Raw genomic sequence first — 24,230 nt, 5'->3', positions numbered from 1 at the left:
CCACCTTTATGACAATATCTGGAAAAGGCGTCCGCCTATAGAACTAAGCCCACGCCCTTTTAAAATACTCATTAACACCTTTCATTTGATATCCATATCATATAAACAAATTCTACAGTCAGCCCTGGTCCACCTTTATGGCGATATCCCTAAATGGCGTCCACCTATAGAACTATGACCCACTCCTCCTTAAAATACTCTTTAATACTTTCCATTTGATAAACATGTCATACAAACACAATCCAGGGTTACCCTAGGTTCATTTTCCTACATGGTGATTTTCCCTTATTTTGTCTCCATAGCTCCCAGCTGAGTATGTAATGTGCGTTTAAAGGTGTCTTGCCTGTGATCCCACCCAAGCCCAAACTTTGACCAAAAATTAACTAACTATAAATGTATTGATAAAAAAAAAAAAAAAAAAATTCTCAAAAATTTTCTACTTACTATTCCAAAAACAAAATACAATTTTTCAAATTTAGAAAAATTTAAAAATAACAATAATTATCATTAGAAAAAAATTATTGTTCTGGCCTTGAGCTCGAATCGAACCTTGAATCATTTATCAATAGGCCGATAAAAACAAAAACAATTGTTAATAAACCATGAGCACTTGGGAATGTTAAACAAAGTAATTGACAATAAACAAAAATCCAGCATTATCAGTGATTTACACCAGATGGCGCAACACTGAATAAATATAGTTGGTAAAAGGAATAGAAGTAGCAAATTTGCCAGTCAAAAATGGTTAGCGCAGCGTGCCTAAAGCGTACTGATGATGAAGGCTTAGCACCCTTCGAAATGGATCTATCTGCGCAGCTATGGCAGGTTGTCTGAAAAATTTTCTACTTACTATTCCAAAAACAAAATACAATTTTTCAAATTTAGAAAAATTTAAAAATAACAATAATTATCATTAGAAAAAAATTATTGTTCTGGCCTTGAGCTCGAATCGAACCTTGAATCAAAGAAAAAAAAATGTTAAAGAATTGTCTAAATTAGGGCTCCTCAAAACTGTGTTAGTAAGGGTATTAAGATCATAATGATAGGGGTTCAGTCGTTAATCAACGAGAAATTAAAAGCAAAACGAACGCACGCATTGTTTGCTAACTTTTAAAAAACAGTTCCTAAATTTGCTATGAAAATAATAAACCCTATTTTCATGAGAGCAAAATACATATTTTGGTGAATATTAGCATTTCGATACATCACAATGCTGCTAGTAAATAAATGCACACCAACAGCAAAGCAAGCAGCCACACATACATGAAAACAGCGAAGCTAAGAGCGAAGAGAGTATTTCACGCACATACATGTAGTTAACGATGGCGAATACCAAAGAAGATTTAACGATGAGCACCGGCTGCTCTGGCTAGGCCATGTTACGCGAATAAAAGATGACGCTCCGGCCAAGAAAGTGTTTCTATCGGAACCCGCCTGTGGAAGCAGAGTTAGAGGGCGGCCCCCACTCCGTTGGAAGGACTAGGTGGAAAGCGATTTAAACTTCCTTGGTGTGACCAATTGGCGCCAGTTGGCAGAGAGAAGGAGCCACTGGCGCGCCTTGTTGGACGGCCATAACCGTTTAAACGGTTAAGCGCCAATTAAGTAAGTAAGTAAAATATAGTCAACTGAATATTTGAGTTATTTTTTCGACAGTTCGAACCATAACAGAAGGTCCAGAATAATGGAGAGTCTCTTAGAATTCGCTACAGCTGGTGTCAGGAGAGGAACTGTTAAATGAATTCCGAAGATTTCAAAGACAACAAATACATGGTAAGCTAAGTGATTTAAAGATTCAGCAGCTCAAAAAGAAGTTGGAAGCCCGTGGATTGAATAACATTGGCAATAAATCCGAGCTACAATCTCGACTATGGAATCGGAAGGAGTCGCCGTTGATGAGCACGCTTTTCATCCTGACGTGGAAGAGTCAGCGCCTGAAATGGAGGAGAAGAACAAAGGTCCGCATGCAGTCGCAAGCGGGGAGACTAACGCGATATTGCCTTTGTTAGCACAGATATCGACGAAAATGGAAAACGTACATATATCATAAATGTCATCACAAATATCCACAAACAGGTCATCGCAGCTGGAAGAATAGAACACATATATGTCATCTTAACTCGAATCGAAGGAGTCGTATAACCTCCAAGATTGAAGCACAGGAGCTACGTATATTCGAAATGGCGACACAGATATCCTCGCAGATCTCTGCACAACTGGGAGCGCGTATGGAAGAGAAACTAACGCACTTTCAAGAAGGGCTCAGTGGTCGACAAGTTTAAATGGAGGCCGAGACTTATGCTTTGAAAGGTCGTGTCCAGGAGTAACAGTTGAATCGTCCAATCACTTCAGCGTCTACTCTGGAGGCAAAATCATTAACGTTTGACGGTTTTGTTTCTTTCCAGGTATTCGAGCGCCTATTTGAGAAGACGTTGCGCTATTCGTGACATTGAAATGGCCTGCTGCTGAAATCTTACAGATCGAAGGAGAGCGGAACAACTACGAAACGTTGATGGGCGTTCTAGAGAGGCGATAAGGAAGCAAGCATAGGATACATATATACCAAATGGGGTTACTGAGCCCCTTCCAGGAGACTGGTAAAATTTTGCAGGAGTTCGTGGTGCCCTTTGAAAGATTGGCTCACCTTGCAAATGTGAGCACACCCGTGGATTACATTGAGAGAGCTAACATTCAAACCTACAAATATAACTCACAATGTCAAATCGAAGCGAGCGACATGTACAAACTCACACGCACTCATTAACTGTGTAAGCCAGCATTCAAGGCGCGCCATATGGAAGTAGAAAGGCCAGACTGGGTGAACACAATATTGGAAGCAATAAAGGAAACGGAACTGCAGAGTGACAGAGTAATCAAATGCTTCAAATGCGGGAAGCCAGGTCACATTTCACAACATTGCGGCCTCGACCTTAGTTGTTCCCACAACATAGGTGATCTGAAGTACAAAACTTAAGGAGGTGAGCTAGAGCTCGCTGAATGCAATCCTACCGTCGGAGGATATGTGGATGCCAAAAAGCGTTTACTAACTGTAAATACGGATCTCATTCCATAATCATATCTGATTTGGTCACTGGCGAGTATAACCAAATTCAGGGAGAAACGGTAAGTATGTGAAGTTTTAATTTGGGAAGGTCAAAAGATTTTTGGAAAAGTCATATTGATGGACTTCTTAGTTGACCGTTCCCAAATGCAATCGTTTTAAGCTAGGATGCACTAATGTTGTGAAACGTTAAATCGATACTAATGATGCAAAGCCAATCTGCTAAGCTCTTGGAAGTAGTCCATTGGCCAAAAAACAGAATGTGAGATTAAGATTAAAGACAAGTACGACAAAGACAACAATTCGGAAGATTTCCTGGAGAAAGATTCGGTATGTTATACAAACCTCACTGGCGGAAAGGTGTTGCATCAAATGTTCAGTGTAGGGGGGAAGGCCCGTACAAAGTTGTAAAGCGGATCAGCGATGTCGTCTACCGCATACGAAAAACGCTTTCGTGGATGAATAACGGAAAGCTAGCAGATAAACGACAACGCAAGCTTCAGTGTAACATTAGTTAACGATATCGCCAACGCAGGTATCGTTAATTAGGCGCATCTTTTGCTAAACAAAATAAGGCTGTTAGTATCTTTTTCAGACTTCGGTGATACTTAAGACAAAAGCCGTGTTTTTTTAACATGTATATGCATCTAAATTTACAACTAAAAACGCTCGTGGAGAATAATGCATAGCGGTAGTGAATGGAGATATAGTAAAGACACACATCTCTTAGGCCCATAGTGTATAACGCATACCAAAATTTTAAGTGGAGTATAATGGAGACACACACTTTTTAGTATTCATTTTATGCGAAACAATTTCATAAGTATAGATAAATTTTTGCAATGAGCAGTCCATATAAAGTCCATACGTATATTACTTACTTAATTGGCGCTTAACCGTTTAAACGGTTTTGTCCGTCCAACAAGGCGCGCCAGTCGCTCCTTCTCTATGTCAACCGGCTTGGTCACACCAAGGGAGTTTAAATCGTTTTGCACATGGTCCTTCCAACGGAGTGGGGGCCGCCCTCTACATCTGCTTCCATAGGCGTGTTCCGATAGAAACACTTTCTTGGCCGGAGCGTTATCTTTCATTCGCATAACATGGCCTAGCCAGCGCAGCCGCTGCGTTTTAATTCGCTGAACTATGTTGATGTCTGCGTATAGCTCGTACAGCTCATCGTTAAATCTTCTTCGGTACTCGCCATCACCAACGCGTAGAGGTCCATAAATCTTTCGAAGAACTTTTCTCTCGAAAACTCCCAGAACCGCTTTATCTGATGTTGTCATGGTCCATGCTTCTGCACCATATATCAAGATGGGTACGATAAGTGACTTGTAGAGTATGATTTTCGTTTGCCGAGAGAGGACTTAAATTTTTAATTGCCTACCTAGTCCGAAGTAGCATTTATTGGCAAGAGTGATTCTTCGCTGGATTTCTGAGCTGATGTTGTTAGTGTTGAAGATGGTTCTCATATAAAGGAAGGATTTTACTATTTCGAAATTATGGCTGCCAACAGTAGCGTGGTTGCCAAGGCGCGTATGCGCTGACCCTTTGCTCGATGACAGCATGTACTTCGTTTTGTCCTCATTCACCATCAAACATATCTTTACCGCTTCATTTTCCAGTTTGAAGTAAGCAGAACTAACGGCGCGAGTGTCTAGGTAGATGATATCAATGTCATCAGCATACGCCAGTAATTGCACGCTTTTATAGAATATTATTTCAGAGCGGTTAAGTTCTGCAACTAGTATAATTTTCTCCAGCATCAAATTAAAGAATTCGCACGATAGGGGTCTCCTGTCTGAAACCTCGTTTAGTTTCGAATGGCTCGGAGAGGTCCTTTCCAATTCTGACTGTATAAGTTTTGCGGGGAAACCAAATTCAGACATAGCGGCATATAGACAGCTGCTTTTCAAGCTGTCGAAGGCGGCTTTAAAATCGACGAAGAGGTGATGTGTGTCGATTCTTTTTTCGCGTTTTTTTTCCAAGATTTCGCGCATTGTCAAAATCTGGTCGATGGTAGATTTACCAGGTCTGAAGCCGCACTGATAAGGTCCAATCAGTTAATTTACGGTGGGTTTTAATCTTTCTCACAATACACTTGACAGGACCTTATATGCGATATTAAGAAGGCTGATTCCGTGATAGTTGGTGCAGTTTGCAGTATCCCCCTTCTTGTTGACTGGGCAAAGAATACTTAGAAATCGTAAATCGTTGTCTCCATTTAGGAGAGCAGAGAAGGTTTCCCTCCATAATCTAAGTACTCTCTGCACATCAGTTACAAGGTCGCCGTTTTAGTTCTTTCAGAAGTTTGGCCCGGTCTTAAAACCTTCCGTCTGTCGCCGAATTGCTTGGTAAAATTTTCGGGCGTTATTCCTGGTGGCTAGTAGCTCCAGCTCCTCGCACTCACGGCTTTCTGCATCTGCTTTTTTCTTCCTGAAAAGGCGTCTCGCTTCCCTTTTTAACTCGCGGTAGCGTTCACACACTCCTCTTGTTGCGCTCGCTTTTAACGTAGCCCTGTAGGCAGCGTCTTTTCTTTCGGTTGCAACGCGGCATTCTTCAACGTACCAGTTCTTTTTTCGTGGCCACCGGTAACCAATTTTTTCCTCGGCGGCAGTATGAAGTGCTTTGGAGATATGCTCCCACTGCTCTTGTATTCATTCAGGCTGAGTTGTGCTCTCAGAGAACAGCTGTGAGAGTCGAGTTGCGAAATTATTGGCAGTCTGTTGCGATTGCAGCCTTTCGACGTCTAGCTTTCTTTGTGTTTTTTGTTCCTTGGTTTGATCCGCGCGTAGGCGGGTGCGTATTTTGGCTGCGACGAGATAATGATCCGAGTCGATGTTAGGTCCTCGGATCGTGCGCACATCTAAAACACTGGAGGCATGCCGTCCGTCTATCACAACGTGATCGATCTGATTGCGAGTATTTCGATCAGGAGACAGCCATGTAGCTTGATGTATCTTTTTATGCATGAACCTCGTGCTGGATATGACCATGTTTTAAGTACCGGCAAAGTCAATCAGCCTCAGTCCATTAGGAGAAGTTTCATTGCGTAGGCTGAACTTTCCGACTGTGGGGCCAAAAACACCTTCTTTGCGTACCCTGACGTTAGAGTCGCGAAGCTCGACTTTTATATAATGGCGGGGGCAGCGCTCGTATGTGAGCTCTAATCGTTCATAAAAAGCGTCTTTCACCTCATCGTCTTTCTCCTCTGTCTGTGGATGGGCGCAGATGAATGATATATTAAAAAATGTTGCTTTTATTCAGATAGCGGCGAGACGTTCGTCCAAAGTCTCTCTCCCACCACGAATCCGACGCCGAAACTGTGCTTATTTGTATGGCCACTCCAATAGATGTCACAATTTTTAATCTTCTTTCTTCCTTGCTTCGTCCAACGCATTTCTTGGATGGCGGTGATGCCAGATTTTGCTTTGACGAGGACATCAACAAGCCGGGCATCTGCACCAATCCCATTCAGAGAGCGGACGTTCCAGGTGCATGCCCTCAATTCATTGTCCTTCAAACGTTTGCCATGGGCGTCATCAGTGGAGAGTGTTCTTTTTATCCAAGGCTTTTTCCTGATTTTCATTTGAGTATGGTTTGACGTGGCGGGTCCCAAGCTCAGCGCACAACCCGCTCAGCGGGAGTGAAAAATATTACTTGCACGTTTATACAGCGAGCCGCTTGCACCAAGACAGACGCCCGCTTGCAGCCGCACCTAGTGGTGAACAGACGATGGCGATGGGAGATCCCCCCGCTAGCCCTTAAACCGATTATGTCAGAGTGGCCTAGCCAGGTTTTCGTCTTCTGACATTATCTCACCACTAAACGGATGTTTAGTGGCTACCCAGAGGATACTTGGCCGTAAGCGACCGGAGGTAGTGAGCTGCTTGAACCGCATGCAAAAGAATCGCTCTGGCTATTTCCAGGTGAATGGCGGTCAGAAGCTTTCCCCACTTTCGTGGACTTCTACACACGGCTGCACCCTCCGTACGTATATACGTGTAGAAAAACACAGCTATAATATCCAAGGAAATAGTCAGAAAACTGAAATAGGAAGTAGAAAACAACGAGATTAACTTTTATGACAAAAATTTAAGAGCAATAGATAATTTCCAAGAAGAATTTATTAGCTAAAGAAATTGAAAAACGTTATAAACTTCATTTTTGCACAAATATCATGTATTCCATAATAAATCATAATAAAAAAATAATAATAAAAAACATAAGGAAACTATGTATATTTGATTCTAATTTAAAGGCTTATTTATTTAATTCCCGAAACACCTTCATTCGCACTTACAACGTTTTTCGCGCCTTGCATTCGACTGTTTTATTTGTTTTTCAGACCCTACTTTTTTTTTAAGATTTGACTTTAATACATATTTTCAATTACTGACCTCGATATGTGGTGCTGAATTCACATGAAAAGCTCATAGGATACTGAAAACGGTATTTATTTACACAGCTGAAAAAGAAATCAAATTAATCGAAGATTTCAAAGCATCCTTGACAAAAAAGGAGCAACGCCAGTTTCCATTACAGGTAGTTTAACAATATAAAAGCATAATTTTAGTTATGTACATATATATATATAATAACATTTTGTTAATTGGTAGTTTTGTTATGTGTAACGTTTGCACGAAAATTCAAATTGTGACGGGACTTGAAAAGTGTTGTTTCCATTCTCAGGCCGAGAAACTAGGAATATTCTTGAATTGCTCTTTTTTGACCACAATGTTCATCTCATACATTTCAAGCGACATTATGCATACAATCAGCCATCGGATAATCGTTAACTCATCCAGAAACTGGATGCACCACCAGCATCACCAAAGTCTGACTGCGCCTCTGAAAAAGCAATTAATAAGGCGAGACTTATGCATATAAAGCAAATGCGTATATGCAAATATTTTATGTGCGTTTATATATTTACATATGTATATGTATACGTAGAATGGTGTCAATAGCTTCAACACGTCCAACGAACAGACTATAGTGTCTGCAACAATAATCGAGATATATGTATAGGATAGTTATTGGCGCTGTTGGTCTGCTACTAAGCATCACCTTAATGATTGTCATTTAGCCATATTTAACGACTCCTGTTCAAGTATAGAGACCATATCTCGCAAAAGCATACACTGTAAAAAAATGTTTTGCTAAGTTATGTAAATTATTATTTTTTTTTTGTCAACAAATTGACAGGGCTTATATTATATGGCCGACTTTCTGCCAGGGCAGATGAATTTTTGATTTTAATGATACAAACAGAGAGCTTTTCAAACCACTAGAGACAGGGGATTCCGTTTAGAAAATACTTATCTAATATAGTTTTAATGTTAGATGTCTCGCCATATTCAACAGGTGCGACCACTCACGAATTGTCATCTAATTCATCCAAAAACACTTACAGTTTCAGCAGGGTTGGACTATAGGGATTTTGCTGTTAAAGGCGTAGGCTCCACGTTACAATTTAAAAGATGGTTGTTGACATATGGGGACACATCGCATTCAGGACAGACATTACGTATGTCGGGGTTGATTCTGTGCAAGTAAGAGTAAATGCTAATTCAAGCATTTGTTTGCTGTCTGTTCAGCATTTCTTTATGATCTTTATGTTGAGCTCTTTTTCCTCACTATGTAAATGATGCCCATGAATTGGTCCTCAGACATTAGGAATTGTTTATCAAATGTTATCTTGATTTTTTTTTAACCCGAGAAGCTGTAATGGAAATGGAATGTAAAAAAAAAAACAGTACAAACAAACCAGTGCACCACTTATGCGTCTGAAATGCCTTTAATTTTTACAAAAAAGTTCTTAGCAAATATTGTCTTAAAAATGCACTAGTGTTTACATACATATATCTACTTTTATAGCATGTGTAGTATGTATGCGTATATTAGCTGTGTTAATAGCGCGAAGTCGCAAAGCAGCAGTAAATGTGTAGGTGCGAAAAAGTTAATATCTTGAATCCATTAGCAGTGCGGAAAAAATATGGAAGCGAATGCCAATGAAATTTTGTATAACACAAACACCAACTAACACTTTAGAACGTAATCGTCGCTAAAAGATCAAGCAAATACGCTACATCTTAATATTTACTGTTATTGCAGCTCACCATAAATCTCCGTGCAACAATAATAATGCAAACACTATTAATTTTTGTTGCGCTAATATTCCTCAGACTGCAGATTGCTCTGCCATTACACTCCAGCTATGATTACGATTTCCACCGTGATATAGAATTTGCAGAATCTAAAAATCTAGTGCAACGCCATCACTTACGCCACAAGCCTTCGCAATTTCGGTCATCAGATAGCAGTAGCAGGCGCCAAGAACATATTAAAATGCAAAAAATCGAAACTGCAACAGAATTCTTTAAACAAGAAGATATTGCCGACAGCTCAATTGTTGAACGCCATTCACACTATCAACAACAGTATAAACTCCATCCGGAAAGAAATAATCTTCGTACCAATTATAATAGTCATTATCAACAACATGACGAGCATCATAATTCGATACACGCTGAACAAACCAACGTTCATTTACCTCACAGAAACGTGTCTAAACCAAGGACTATCACAATGGCAGCAACAACAATAAATTCTGAGAGGTCTACAAATATATTAAGATTGGTTAAGCCGACTTCATTTCCTAAGGCAATCTTAGCACACACAATAACACTGGATGATGTGAAGAAAACTACGCAAAATTATTACCAACAATCTGTAAAACAACAGCAGCACGGACAACAACTGCAACAAAATAAAGATAAATGGCCGTTAAATTCAGATTTAACTGAAACTAATCTCACCGTGGTATCAGTTAATGGATTTGATCATGACTTATCAGCTATAAGGCAAATGAATACTGATCACAACAAGCTAGTACGAGCATCCGGTTCGCTATACTCTGGTAGTCACAAGGATGAAAGTGTAATTAATATTGCTACGGAATTATTGCCAGAACAATCAACGTCAGTAGGTGGCATTAATGAGATAATTGGGGTAACGACCTCAGAACCTACTATTGATGGCACCAGTGAAGCACAACTCGATAACGATGGCGCAATCGATTATCTGGATAACGATGTAGAGTACTATGATTATAATGGAGATTTAAATAATGATCCACTTGCTTCGGACAATGATGACTACTATTATGACAGTAGCATTGATGACTATGAAGCAGATTGGCCAGTGCATGCCGCGAAAAATTCAAACATCGAGTTTCAACATACACGCCACTTACGTGAACGAACACAACCGCAAAAGCGTCAGCAATTACACCGGAAAAAGAAGCATAATTTGGAAGCACAACACTATCAGCACTCTAGGGTGGCACGTGATCATCATCGAGTACAATCACAACTGGGAGACAACCAATTGGTATATGACTCACGCTCAGAAGATGTAAGTTTTTAAATTTGAGAAATATAATAAAATCAATGTTTTAAAAATTAGGTACAAAGTTAGCATTAGTATCATTATTTAATCATTAAGTTGATTTTAAGCTGGTCACGATGAATATTTTTAGGGATCATATATCCGCATACGTACATACGTGTGTAGATGTCTACGGCGAAAAATCATGGGGTAGGAAAATTTAGTTGCAAAGTCCCCGTTTATACACAAAAAGTTTTGTGGCTGATTATCGGCAGCTTCTCTTTTGGGGTTGCGTATCATATTTACACGCGTTCGAAGCAAAAATTTTATATTTTATTTCAATTCATTGAAAACATTGGTTTTATTTATTGAAAGTTTGAATAATTACTATGACAATTATCTGTCTAGGAAGCGTTGTAAACGTAGAAAATATTCCATATGCAACACTCACTAACACAAGTTAAAGTCCCTTCATTCTGATCCTGTACTAAGGGCCAACAGCTAAATATAAAATCTACTTTTTATGCATTCAAAATGTTTATAAAGCTGGCACAGAATATTTTTGTTCTTTTAATTAAAAATTCAGCTTTAACATTCTTGCCACATTTATAAATTTTCTATTCAAATATATATATGGGTTGGAGTATAGAAAATATAGAAACCGAAAAATAAGTTTCATAAAGGTATTTTTATCGTTGCGTGTACTTTTGACAACAAAATGGAAAAATTTCTACATTTTCTATGGTTTATAGATAGAGAGAAATATTACAAATATGAATTAAAATTATAAAAATTGAGGGGATGTGTGGAATAACGGTATAACTCAAGAATCATCCCTTTGAGAAAAGTTAACAATGCATGTAAAGATAAATTTATAATAATGCTACTTGGTAGGATTTTAGATAGTATGATTCTTTGATAAGAAAAAGTAACAAATTTTATATATACATAATTTTATTAGAAAATTGATGATTTCTTTTTTTATGAGTTATACCATTATTCCATAGATCTAATATCAAATAATTTTATTGAGATACTTTATTAAACAAAATAGTAGATACATTAATAACCATTGTTAAATACATTATATCCTATTATTTAGATGTGCTTATAACTATTTCTTATTTCCTTTTGTTATTTTTAGCAATCTTTTTTTACTACTTTTATCGTTTTTAAACTTTTTCTATTTTTAACAATGGAGTTCTCTGTCTGCTTAGTCATTTTTGAAACCACTTCAATTCTTTTATTTTTAAGTCCTTTCTGGTCTACGACATTGAATATATTTTCATACCATTTCGATGCTTCACTACTGCAAAATTTTATTAGAGAGTTATACCGTTTTTCCATAAATGAAGCTAATATCTTTGTTAAATATCACTATTATTTTCTAAGATTAATATGGTAACTCGACTTATACCATTATTCCACACATCCCCTCAATTAGTATTCAAAATCAACAAAAAATTCTTAAATAAATAAAACAAGTAAGGAAGGCTAAGTTCTGGTGTAACCGAACATTACATACTCAGCTGAGAGCTTTGGAGACAAAATAAGGGAAAATCACCATTTAGAAAATGAACTAATGGTAACCCTGGAATGTGTTTGTATGACATGGGTATCAAATGGAAGGTATTAAAGATTATTTTAAAAGGGCGTGGGCCTTAGTTCTATAGGTGGACGCCTTTTCGAGATATCGCCAAAAAGGTGGACCGGGAGTGAGTCTAGAATGTGTTTTGTACGATATGGGTATCAAATGAAAAGCGTGAATGAGTATTTTAAAAGGGAGTGGGCCTTAGTTCTATAGGTGGACACCTTTTCGAAATATCGTCATAAAGGGGGACGGGGGGTGACTCTAGGTGTTTGTACGATATGGGTATGAAATGAATGGTGGTAATGTGTATTTTCAAAGGGAGTGGACCATAGTTCTATAGGTGGACGCCTTTTCGAGATATTACCATAAAGGTGGACCGGGGGTGACACTAGAATGTGTTTGTACGATATGGGTATCAAGTGAAAGGTGTTAATGAGTATTTTAAAAGGGAGTGGGCCTTAGTTCTATAGGTGGACGCCTTTTCGAGATATTACCATAAAGGTGGACCAGAGGTGACTCTAGAATGTGTTTGTACGATATGAGTATCAAATTAAAGGTGTTAATGAGTATTTTAAAAGGGAGTAGGCCTTAGTTTTATAGGTGGACACCTTTTCGAGATATCGCCATAAAGGTGGACCAGGGGTGACTAGAATGCGTTTGTACAGTATGGGTATCAAACGAAAGGTGTTAATGTGCATTTTAAAAGGGAGTGGGCCTTGGTTCTGTAGGTGAACGCCTTTTCCGGATATCGCAATAAAGGTGGACCAGGGGTGACTTTAGAATGTGTTTGTACGATATGGGTATCAAATGAAAGGTGCTAATGGGTATTTTAAAGGGGAGTGGGCTTTAGCTCTGTAGGTGGACCCCTTTTCGAGATATCGCCATAAAGGTGGACCGGGGCTGACCGTAGAATGTGTTTGTACGATATGGGTATCAAGTGAAAGGTGTTAATGAGTATTTTAAAAGGGAGTGGGCCTTAGTTCTATAGGTGGACGCCTTTTCGAGATATTACCATAAAGGTGGACCAGAGGTGACTCTGGAATGTGTTTGTACGATATGAGTATCAAATTAAAGGTGTTAATGGGTATTTTAAAAGGGAGTAGGCCTTCGTTTTATAGGTGGACACCTTTTCGAGATATCGCCATAAAGGTAGACCAGGGGTGACTAGAATGAGTTTGTACAGTATGGGTATCAAACGAAAGGTGTTAATGTGTATTTTAAAAGGGAGGGGGCCTTAGTTCTGTAGGTCTTTTCGGGATATCGCAATAAAGGTGGACCAGGGGTGACTCTAGAATGTGTTTGTACGATATGGGTATCAAATGAAAGGCGTTAATGAGTGTTTTAAAGGGGAGTAGGCCTTAGCTCTGTATGTGGACGCCTTTTCGAGATATCACCATAAATTTGGGCCTGAGGTGACTCTAGAATGTGTTTGTACGATATGAGTCACACCCATCTTACAAAGTTTTTTCTGAATTTATATTTTGCGTCAAAACACCAATCCAATCACCATGTTTAATCCCTTTTTTCGTATTTGGTATAGAATTATGGTATTTTTTTCATTTTTCGAAATTTTCGATATCGCAAAAGTGGGCGTGGTCATAGTCGGATTTCGCCCATTTTTAATACCAGGATAAACTGAGTTCAGACAAGTACGTGAACTAAGTTTAGTAAAGATATATCGATTTTTGCTCAAGTTGTCGTGTTAACGGCCGAGCGGAAGGACAGACTGTGTATAAAAACTGGGCGCGGCTTCAACCGATTTCGCTAACAGAAAACAGTTATCGTCATAGAAGCTATGCCCTTACCAAATGTCACAAGGATTGGTAAATTTTTGTTCGACTTATGGCATTAAAAGTATTCTAGCCAAATTAAAGGAAAAAGGGCGGAGCCACGCCCATTTTGAAATTTTCTTTTATTTTTGTAGTTTGTTGCACCATATCATTACTGGCGATGAATGTTGACATAATTTGCTTATATACTGTAAATATATTAAATTTTTGTTAAAATTTTACTTAAAATTTTTTTTTAAAGAGTGGGCGTGTTCGTTATCCCATTTTGCTAATTCTTGTTTAGAACACATATAGTAATAGGAGTAACGTTCCTGCCAAATTTCATCATGATATCTTCAACGACTGCCCAATTATAGCTTGTAAAACTTTTAAATTACCTTCTTTTAAAAATGGGCGGTGCCACGCCCATTCTCCAAAATTTTACTAATTTTCTATTCTGCGTCATAAAGTCAACCCACCTACCAAGCTTCATCGCTTTATCTGTCTTTGGTAATGAATTATCGCACTTTTTCGGTTTTTCGAAATTTTCGATATCGAAAAAGTGGGCGTGGTTATTGTCCGATATCGTTTTAAATAGCGATCTGAGATGATTGCCCAGGAACCTACATACCAAATTTCATCAAGATACCTCAAAGTTTACTCAAGTTATCGTGTTTACGGACGGACGGACGGACGGACATGGCTAAATGAATTCCTTTTTTCGCCCAGATCATTTTGATATATAGAAGTCGCTATCTATATCGATTAGTTTATGCCGTTACAGGGTACCGGTATGCGAACAAATTTAATATACTCTGTGAGCTCTGCTCAGCTAAGTATAAAAAAATGAACAAACACCAGAATTGAAAGCAGAATAAAGTCAGTACAAAGATGGTCGCTGAGCACAAACAACTCGATGCCCGTCCGCTTTCCTCGTCACCCTCTCGTCTTCCAGCAACGAGTTTCAATAAAAAAAATATTTGTGCATAACAGCTACCATGACGGAACGATACAAGGTGGCAGCATGGTGACATACCTACAAACATAAATAAAAATTCCATGTATTTTGTTTTTGTAAATTCGATGGACAAATGTCAAAATCGTACTGCGCCGAAAGTTAATGTATCAAATCAAATAAAAAAAGGGTATGATCAGCTGTCCCATGCTGCCACCTTGTATCGTTCCGCCATGACAGCTACAAACAGTCAATACTGGATCGTGATCCATATTAACAAATTATATTGAACTGATGAACCGCGAGCGTGGTGCTGAGCTTGCAATAAATACTGACAAACCAAAACAAATTATTAATTATTTTACATTATGTTTTTCTCCTGTAAATTCCGATCCTAACCGCACTTTGTACACAATTTCAAAAAATAAAAAAGTATATTCACTTTTTTCAAAATACACAAAATTAAAAGAAATACTTCTTATTTGTTGTTTCACAAAATGCTGATGTATCCCCATGGTTCAACTATATGGTTGGGTCATCTGTACAACAACAAAAAATATGTTAGTTCAGATTGCCAAAATCTGCGTGTTGGTGTTATGCGAATGGAATGGAATGAAAACATAAAACTTACAAGCCAACCTAATAAAACCGCACTGCGTTTTTTTAGCGCATGCAAACAATATTTCTTAATGAAAAAGTGAATTTTTTTAAGTAAATTTTGCATTGAATAAACACGAAAGTTTTATCTGACTAGCTCGACCTCCGCGTTCTTATTTATATGAATATAAGTAAATATAGTTAGGATTAGCTTGAAATCAAATAACCAAAGTCCTTTTTAATTTCAAACTTCACAGTCCACATTTCTTTTAGCACACTGTGGGGAGTTGTCACTAAATTTTTACACAAACTTATGCAATTGATTTAGTATTTGTGTGGCTGGCTCTGTTTTAATGTCTAACAAGCCAACTTAATAAAACCGCATTGCGTTTTTTTAGCGCACGCAAACAACCGGCGTTTTTTGCCTTAACCCAAATAAGCATGCGTTGCGACAATGTAAAGCATGTGTGCAAACGTCAAATCTAAATGTCACGCGGAAAAAAATTGGAAATCGAGTTAGGTTTTCACGCAGCAAATTCAATTTGAGTTGCTCTCATACAAGTTGTATGTGCATGAGACATTTTTCACAGAAAATGACTTGCGTGCGTTTATATTAGGTTGGCTTGTAACAAGTCTCAACAGGAATACACACATTTGTTACAATACATTAAGTTAAATGTACTAGAACTGTGTCCAACCACCGTCATCATTGATTATGAGACTGGTATGCGTAATGATTGAAAACCCTATATACAAAAACACAAATGGTTGGCTGCTGGTTTCATTATACAAAAGCTTTACGGCGAAAAGCGTTAAATATTCCGAATTTCATTATAAAATTCAACAAAGATAAAAAAGCAAAAGAAATATTTAACAAATTCATTGACTTGCTATTATTAAAGCCTGCAGACCAGTGAGCTGCAAATATTCATCTTTTAAGGTTAATAGTGGACTAACCATAAAATGAGTATTAGTGCGTATGCAAACAAAGAATATCAAGCACTTATATCCACTAACACCCATTTACATAGTCATGCTTCGTAAAATGAATAACCGCTCATAAGTCACGAAGCAGTTCAGTACTCAATTGACTTATTGAGCAAAAAAGTCAACTGTGTTTTATGTATGTAGGCATGTATGTATGTAGGTATAGATCGAGTTGCGTTCTAAACGGATCGACCGATCACAACCAAATTTGCACAACCCACTAGAAACCTTCCAAGGATGGTCATATGCTAAAAATAATATCGATATAGAAAAGGGGCGTGGCACCTCCCATGCAAAATAAATATTTGGTACTACATAACTCTGAAGGTATTCATGCTAGAAGATTGAAATTCAGTAAGGAGTTATACGAGGTCAATCCCAAGAAAATGTGGGGAGGGAGAAGGGGCGTGGAACCTCCCATATAAATGGAATTTATCATTCTGCATATCTCTGGATGTAGTAATGGTAGGATAGTGAAAATTGGTAAGGAGCTATATGAGGTTAAGTCCTACCACTTCCAGTAAAATGTGGAATTGGGGAAAGGGGGCGTGGCACCTTCTTAAAATGGGATTTTTCAGAACTATGGCTGCCGTACAAACTTAGGTTATTATAACAGCTAAAGTTTGATTACAGAGTTGTTTGGCTGTTATTCCTTTTGAATGTTTAGTAATCTTCCGCCGTTAAAATTTTTTGTTAACTTCAGTCTATCCACATCTTCTATCTATATATATACAAAGTCAAAATTATGAATGTTTGTATGTAGGTATAATCGGATTGCGCCCTAAACGGATCGGCCGATCACATCTAAGTTTGAATCACGCACTAGAAACCTTCCAAAGATGGTCATAGGCTAAACATACATAACTTCAATATAAAAAAAGGGGGGTACTTACCATAGAAATGGAATGTTTGATACAGCATAACTCTGGAAGTATTTATGCAAGAACATTGAAATCCAGTAAAGAGTTAAATTGGATCAATCCCTAATACCACTAAGAAAATAAGGGGTGAGTAAGAAGGGGCGTGGCACTTCCCATACAAATGGAATAATGAAAATTGGTAAGGAGCTATATTACGTTAAGTCCTAACAGCACAAGTAATTTGAAAAAAAAAACAAGACAAATGGGACATTTAGAACTATGGCCGCCTTAAAAACTTAGGTTATTTCAACACGTAAAGTTTGATTGCAGAGTTGGGTTTGGCTGTTATTCCTTTAGTATTCTTTTATGTTATCTTCAGGGTTGGTATTTTTGGATACGCCTGGGGAAACCGGAAAAAAACATTTCTGTTTAATTTGATCCAAATTTATGTAAGAGCAAAAAAGAGAAATCACTATGGCAGTTGCTTTCTCAGATACCGCGGATACCCTTTGTGTGGTGGACGTACAACACCGCATTTAAATGACCACTGTCTGCAAACATCTGATACACCGATGTGCAACATAAGCAAACGTTCAGGCCACAAAGTGAGGGTGTGCGATGTGTGCACCATGACTCGTAAACAGTCGGTGCTAGTTTTAGACCAAACCCCAAAGAATTTAAGGTGTAATCACCATCCCAAAGGTGGTGCTTTCCTGTTACTTGCTGGAACAGCCGCAGTTGAAGTAAATGGGTACTTTTTCGTCTATAGACGGCTTTACGTCAAAAATTTACTCTCTTTAGAAATATGAGAGGGCAATTTGGCGGAAACACTTCAGCAGCAGCTTTTGCTAAACAACTTCTTGAAATTAATTATGGCAAAATACCTATTTCTTTACTAAGAGATTTCCTTTCACGCAAGTTTTTGAGAAATTATGGCACCACCTGAAGCTTTAATAGCTAATGTTTCTTCCAAATATTGCATCTATCTTTACAAACTATAAATGGCTTTGAGAAAAGGCATTTTAGGCACCTTAAAATGACGATGTTAATATCAGTAGAACCAATACAACTTATCACTCTATTAACACAGTCGTGGAAGAGTCCCAAGCTGTGCATATCCGATTGAGTTTATTTGATCTTTGGAGCCATCAGAAATTTGTCCTCATCGATTGGTCCTTAAAAAAGGGCATTATGGGCCCATCATAATATTTATGCTTCGTTTTTTCGATTCTCCACGCTTATGTAGTGGGACAAGGCGTTTCATTACAAGAATTTTACGAATGTCATTGAAGCAATTGATTTTATAGGAAATTTCGAAAATAAAAAAGTTTGTCTTTTCAATTTTAAATGCCTCATATTTCCTATCCCTTTCAATGAAAATCAAGGACTATCATTAGCTGCGAAACAAGGGATTGATGAGCGCAATACAAACCTTCATAGCTTCAGGGCTTCTGCAACTCAATTTTCAACCTCATCTACGCGAGGGGAATCCTGTTACAAATATGAATATATCATACAAAGCAGTCATTAGCTGTAGCAGAAGTCAATCTTACCAACTCATGTTTTACCCATGGCCAGTTACGCGTAGCCAGCATATTTTTATAGAAACGTAGGGTAAAACCCACGAGCATAAGCTAGTAGTGCAATAAAATTAATAAAATCATATCAGTCTTCTGACGCTAGCAACACAACGATGTACACGAAACTAAACTGAATACAGCGCCCAAGTAAAACCGATGATAAACGAAGTATACAGTATAGTGTATTACACACGAAATCAATGTGCTACTGAGTTAAAGCGACTATGACATCAGTTTATATCAGGGATTTTCATTTCATAGCACAATTGTGCCCTCTCAATTCACACGCATATGATTCGCTCTGTCGTCGTTAATTGAGTTAAGCCGGAGTCATTGGTGCCGTATGTCGTATCGCTGTATCCGTATCCCTAACGTAATCAGCTATTTATCGTTACGACGGTAAACCAAAACCCAATTGGTTGGCTACGATACTGACGATACGGTTACGACCTTAGCGGCACCAATAATCGATTGCATTGATTCTCATAAGATTGGTCGAATCAGCTGTTATAAGGTTACCGATAAAGCACCAATGTCTCCAGCTTTAGTCGCCGCTTGGCACTTGGCCATTGTATAGGTCTACAAGTAGGCATAGTGTACAAGTACAAGTGTGTTGACTTATCTGTCAAACATTCTGACAGGCACTCGCTGGATTCGGAATGACAGCGAATTCAAAATGGATACCATTACCGAGTGCGCCGAATGATTGAAAAATTGAAAAAGTCGATACGATTGGTAATCAAAAATGTTGTCGTTGAGACCAAAAATGCGACTCTAGACCTGAGATTTCCATCAGGTGAGCGAGGCTGTTTGTAGTTTTGACGTTTATCGCTTAGTGAACACACTTGGTATAGGTACACTATGCAAGTAGGATATGTAGCAGCACGCACATACACAGCCACGCTCACCTGATAAAATGCTTGTTCTTGTTCGTTTTTTTTGTGGACGCTATTTGGCACTGTTGTACTTCTTAGGACAAAAAAAAGTTTAGTAGCTGCTATCGAAAACTGCTTAAATTTTTTTTTCTTATATTACAAAGAAATATACTTATTTACTTTCAAACGAGCACTTAATTACATCTCTCTTTAATAACCATATATTTTGGATAATTTTAATTAACAAATTGTGATACTTTATTACCGGGGACGATTGCTAAAACACGACCAAAACCGTCGGGGGAGTTATTAATAGACGCGTTTTGGCCTCGCTTCCAATAATTCGAATACTTTTTCTCTTCGGACTATTGACAACAGGACAAAACGCGTCTATTCATTTTTCTTTCCGCTTTTTTGGACGGGTTATTGCAGTCGACCTCGGTTTCAAACTGTTTTTCGCGGAGAACTTTTGAACGGGTAGAAAAACTTAACTCACGTGTTTGTATTCTTAATTCTGAAATAACTACGCGTCCTCAGATACCCCAATTGAAGACTTTTTTATAATTTTCTGAAGGACCCATATGGGTGCACTTAGAATTTCCTACTAAATTCGTTCAAAAAAATTTACCATCACAGCAACCCATATCTGATATTCCGATCCCTTTCTTGCTTCCCTGTGTCGCTTTCGACGAAGCAACCCCGGTAATTTTGACACTTCGTTCAGTGTCAAAACTCATGTTCCACTGGGTTCCACGCTAGTTTGACACTGATCGAAGTGTCAAACTGCCGTGTGTTAGAAAGGGAAAGAAATTGTTTCCCTCTCATACATATCATACTTGTAAACCTGTACAATGCACTTGGCGTAGCAACATCGGTGATGGGTATCGGCTTATCGGTATCAAAATATGTATGAATAATTATGCGCGATACATATGCTTGTTGTTAGCACGTTGCTTGCTAGTAAGCGAATAAATGAAACATCAATTCACCCATGCACAATGGTCTGAAATTCAAATTTTTTGGCATAAATTAGAAGGAGTGGTACTAGGCCATTGAAATTTCGCATACAGGTTATATATGATTTAGTTAAGAAAAATTCCGAGAATGGATGAAATCGGTCATTCCCCAGGGGTACCTCCCTTGGACCTATAGTAACAATTTTTGAAATTGCGATATCTTCACGAAAATTGGTAAATATGTTATTCTCGTAATACGCATCGACGATACCAAAAATAGTTGAAATCGACCAGTCCCTAGGAGTACCTCCCTTGGACCTATAGTAAAAATTTGCTTTCATAAAATGAAAAATTTGCATATGATAGGCAAAAGTGGTCAAATAAATTTATTATCCAAATATTTATACATGTTTTTACTGAAACAATTATTTTTATAATAACATTAACTGTACATCTGAAATGAGAGAGAAGTTACAGAATTATTAAATTCACTTGAATATAATATAAAAAGTTATATGTACCAAGCAAATCATTCGAAATCACAATCTTCCGTATCTAAAACTAAAGCGTTCTCCACAACGTCTGCTTCCGATATATCGGAATCAGAATTATCCGAATCGTATTCAGATCCCCCTGGTAAGTGGTTGAAAATTTGAAGCTCACTTGAGGGTGCAAGCAATTATATTACTTCTTCTGGTAGCTTCTCTCTTTTCCGATATTTTTCTCTAGCGGATAAAGACAAGCTGAAAAGAAGGGGGTCTGAAGAATCCATTGCTCTATTGAAAACATCAGTCATATTATTTTTTCTTGCATGTGCGTTGCGATCTCTCTTGTATAATTTATTTCGAGCTTCTGACGTATTTTCACCAAAACAACCAACAGGAATTACGCAATTTTTTATAATCTGTGAGCCGTGAACTAATATTTTATGAACTGTTGCGGACATTGGAAACCATAAATATTTTTCCATGTACAAGAAGGCAGTTCTTTTGCAAAAATCTTCAAACTTTGTGGTATCTATAGGATACTCGCAGGAAATAGCAATTAATATAACTCTAAAGTTATTCAAAATTTCTATATCAATATTTGTAATTAAAGAAAAGAGTTCCAAATTGTTAAATGCTTTCCGGGCAGCATTGCCGTCATTCGATGTTCCACTGCCATTTGCTTTAGGCTTGTCTACATGAAGGCCCATTTCTTCCCAAAACCTCTTTTGTACTTCTTGTTTACGAAGTTGGAATGCTTTTTTATCTGCAGCTTCCCTTATTTGGCACTTTTTTAATTCGATTCTATAAGCAATGTGTACAACGAATTCAAATACTCGAATCCATGCATGTAGTGGGCTAATACCATATCTAAGGGATGTAAGTTTGGGTTTAAAAACATCAGAATTAAAATTTTTAGTTGTTACGAATTGTTTTGGTGGAGCACCACATATTGGGCATTTTTGATTAGAATTGGAGTTTGTTATAACATTTAGTACTTTTCCATCAATCAAAGTCATATACAAACCATAATTGACAATAATTTTTTCTCCGTTATCAAGGTAATATTCAAATGGATTTAAATAAGATATTTGGATATCTAGCTGACTATTTTCTGATAGAATTAGAGCTGTAGATTCTTTTGCTAATTGCATTTTTAATGGCCTGCAAAACCGCACTGATTGCGTAGTGCGATTCCTCCAAATAATTTTTCCAGAACTGTCCAACATCTGTAATTACAAACAGTGATTGGTCAAAAAGTTGAGGTGTACTTGTCTCAAACCTTTGTTTAAACATACTTTGTCCCGTTGTACCGTCAAATCCATAGCTAGCACTTAAAACAACATTCGAAATTTCTGCCATGACGTGCAAAACATCTTTTTGGAATAAAGGAATGCGTTGTGCGGTATGGTCTAAGAGATTTTGCAGTGATACTTCTGCTGAAGACTCCGACACAGATATCTCCTTAGGCCGGCAAAGTAGCTTGTATTTAATTACTTCCTCATAGCTTGGATACATATTGCAATTCCTTTTTTTATTTAACAACCTCATGCTGATATATTGTCTTTTGCTTAAATGATTTTCAAGTAAAAATGCGAGAGCTTCTTCCGGAGTTAGTGGAACTGCTTCGGGTTTTTTGGAGGTAACAGCTTTTCTTATTTCGCTTTGTTCTGCTTGATGCGCAGTTTTCTTTAAAATAAATGCTAAATCACATTGTTTTGATTTTTTTGCCGCAACAGTAGCTGCATGAATCAAAAAATCAACATCGTCATTGTTTTCACAAGAAAGATCACTTGCCAGCTTCCTCTTAAGCCGATATTTTGCATCAGTGTAGCTAACGTTTGGTCGTTCTGCTTTACTTGAACAGGGTTTTTCAAAATCATTCTCAAAAATTTCAATAATAGTTGCTGCGGAAACCCACTGGGGGTATTTCTCTTTAAATCTATTAACCATACGATTACATTTTGATAATTTTTCGCTAACATATGCTAATAAATTTTGTATTTTTTTCTTATTTCATCTTTTTTCTTTAAACTTAACTCATTAGTATTAATTTTTTTGAAAACCCAATCCAAAACAACATTAGTTTTGCGATCGCCCTCTATCCAAACTCCAAGCATTTCTTCGTGTTGGAATTTAAAGGTTGCTGAAAATTACAAATATTCTTAAATGGGACAAAAACGGGCAAATGTTACATACATGATTTTAAAGAACATACCCCAAACTTCCACCGAACATAAAAATCTGGAACAATACGGGACAATACACACAACTTTCACTCCACAGAACACAGGTTAATACGAAATTTTCGGTTAAAAAAGCTATTAAACAAAACTCCACACTATACAGATATGACACAATAAACCACATTTTGTTCATTAAGTTAAAAAAATAGATACCTTTCTTATATTCTTCCATTATAAATTTATTTCTTATTTTCCTTTTTAACTATTATCGAACAGCTGTTTTCTTACAATATTTTACTGAACTGTTTACAAGTTTGCTGTTGCTTCAGAAGCATCATGTTTTACAGCTCATATTTAGAACAGAGTTGCCATATCCAAATAATTTTTTGTATATTTTACACCACTGAAATGTGTCAATTAATATTGCGTACCTATTTTTTTGAAATAAGAAAAAATAATTTTGGATTTATGCCATCAAATACCCTACTTTATTTTTCATTCGAAAAAACAATTGCAACAAAGAAGTGCATTTTCGCGTTCATAAAATTTCACATAAATGATGACAAGGAACAAATCAGAGGAGAATAAAAATACCGACGGAAATTCGGAAGAAGAGGAAAATTTAAACGGAACAATGGTTGAAATGAATAATAATAAATTTCACAACAAGAATTGATGACGTTGTTAGCCAGCAGGAGTCAGTTAGCGAATTACGTCGTGACAACGAGCGATTGCGAATGGATAGAGATAAAGCCGCCGCAGCTAATTTTCCAGCTGGTTCATCTGCAATAACATTGAAATCATCCGAAAATGCTTTAAACAATTTAGCGCTGAGCTCTACCACCACTGTTGATTCAACCAGCGTATATACCATTCAGCATTGCAAGTACTCCGCAACGACTACGAAACCATCATCAGAATATATCCCATACCAAACTA

At 37.5% G+C, this 24,230-nt stretch overlaps 1 protein-coding gene across 15 annotated transcripts in view; it reads left to right on the top strand.

Moving 5' to 3' along the window:
* The window catches only part of LOC137240363 (uncharacterized), a 424,852-nt gene that overhangs the window by 22,038 nt on the left and 378,584 nt on the right, over nt 1-24,230 (top strand). For 12 of the 15 annotated variants that reach the window (XM_067766486.1, XM_067766485.1, XM_067766484.1 and 9 more), the window contains one exon: nt 9,176-10,477. In XM_067766486.1, the coding sequence (XP_067622587.1) occupies nt 9,176-10,477 (1,302 nt within the window). Of the gene's footprint in view, nt 1-8,938; nt 10,478-24,230 lie in introns of all 15 variants that reach the window. The other 3 variants (XM_067766495.1, XM_067766493.1, XM_067766494.1) reach the window with 2 other exon arrangements.

Source organism: Eurosta solidaginis, chromosome 2 (assembly GCF_040869045.1).
Source record: "Eurosta solidaginis isolate ZX-2024a chromosome 2, ASM4086904v1, whole genome shotgun sequence".
Classification (NCBI taxonomy): domain Eukaryota; kingdom Metazoa; phylum Arthropoda; class Insecta; order Diptera; family Tephritidae; genus Eurosta; species Eurosta solidaginis.
Note: the sequence above shows the minus strand (reverse complement) of the source record. Positions and strands in the feature narration are given on the sequence as shown.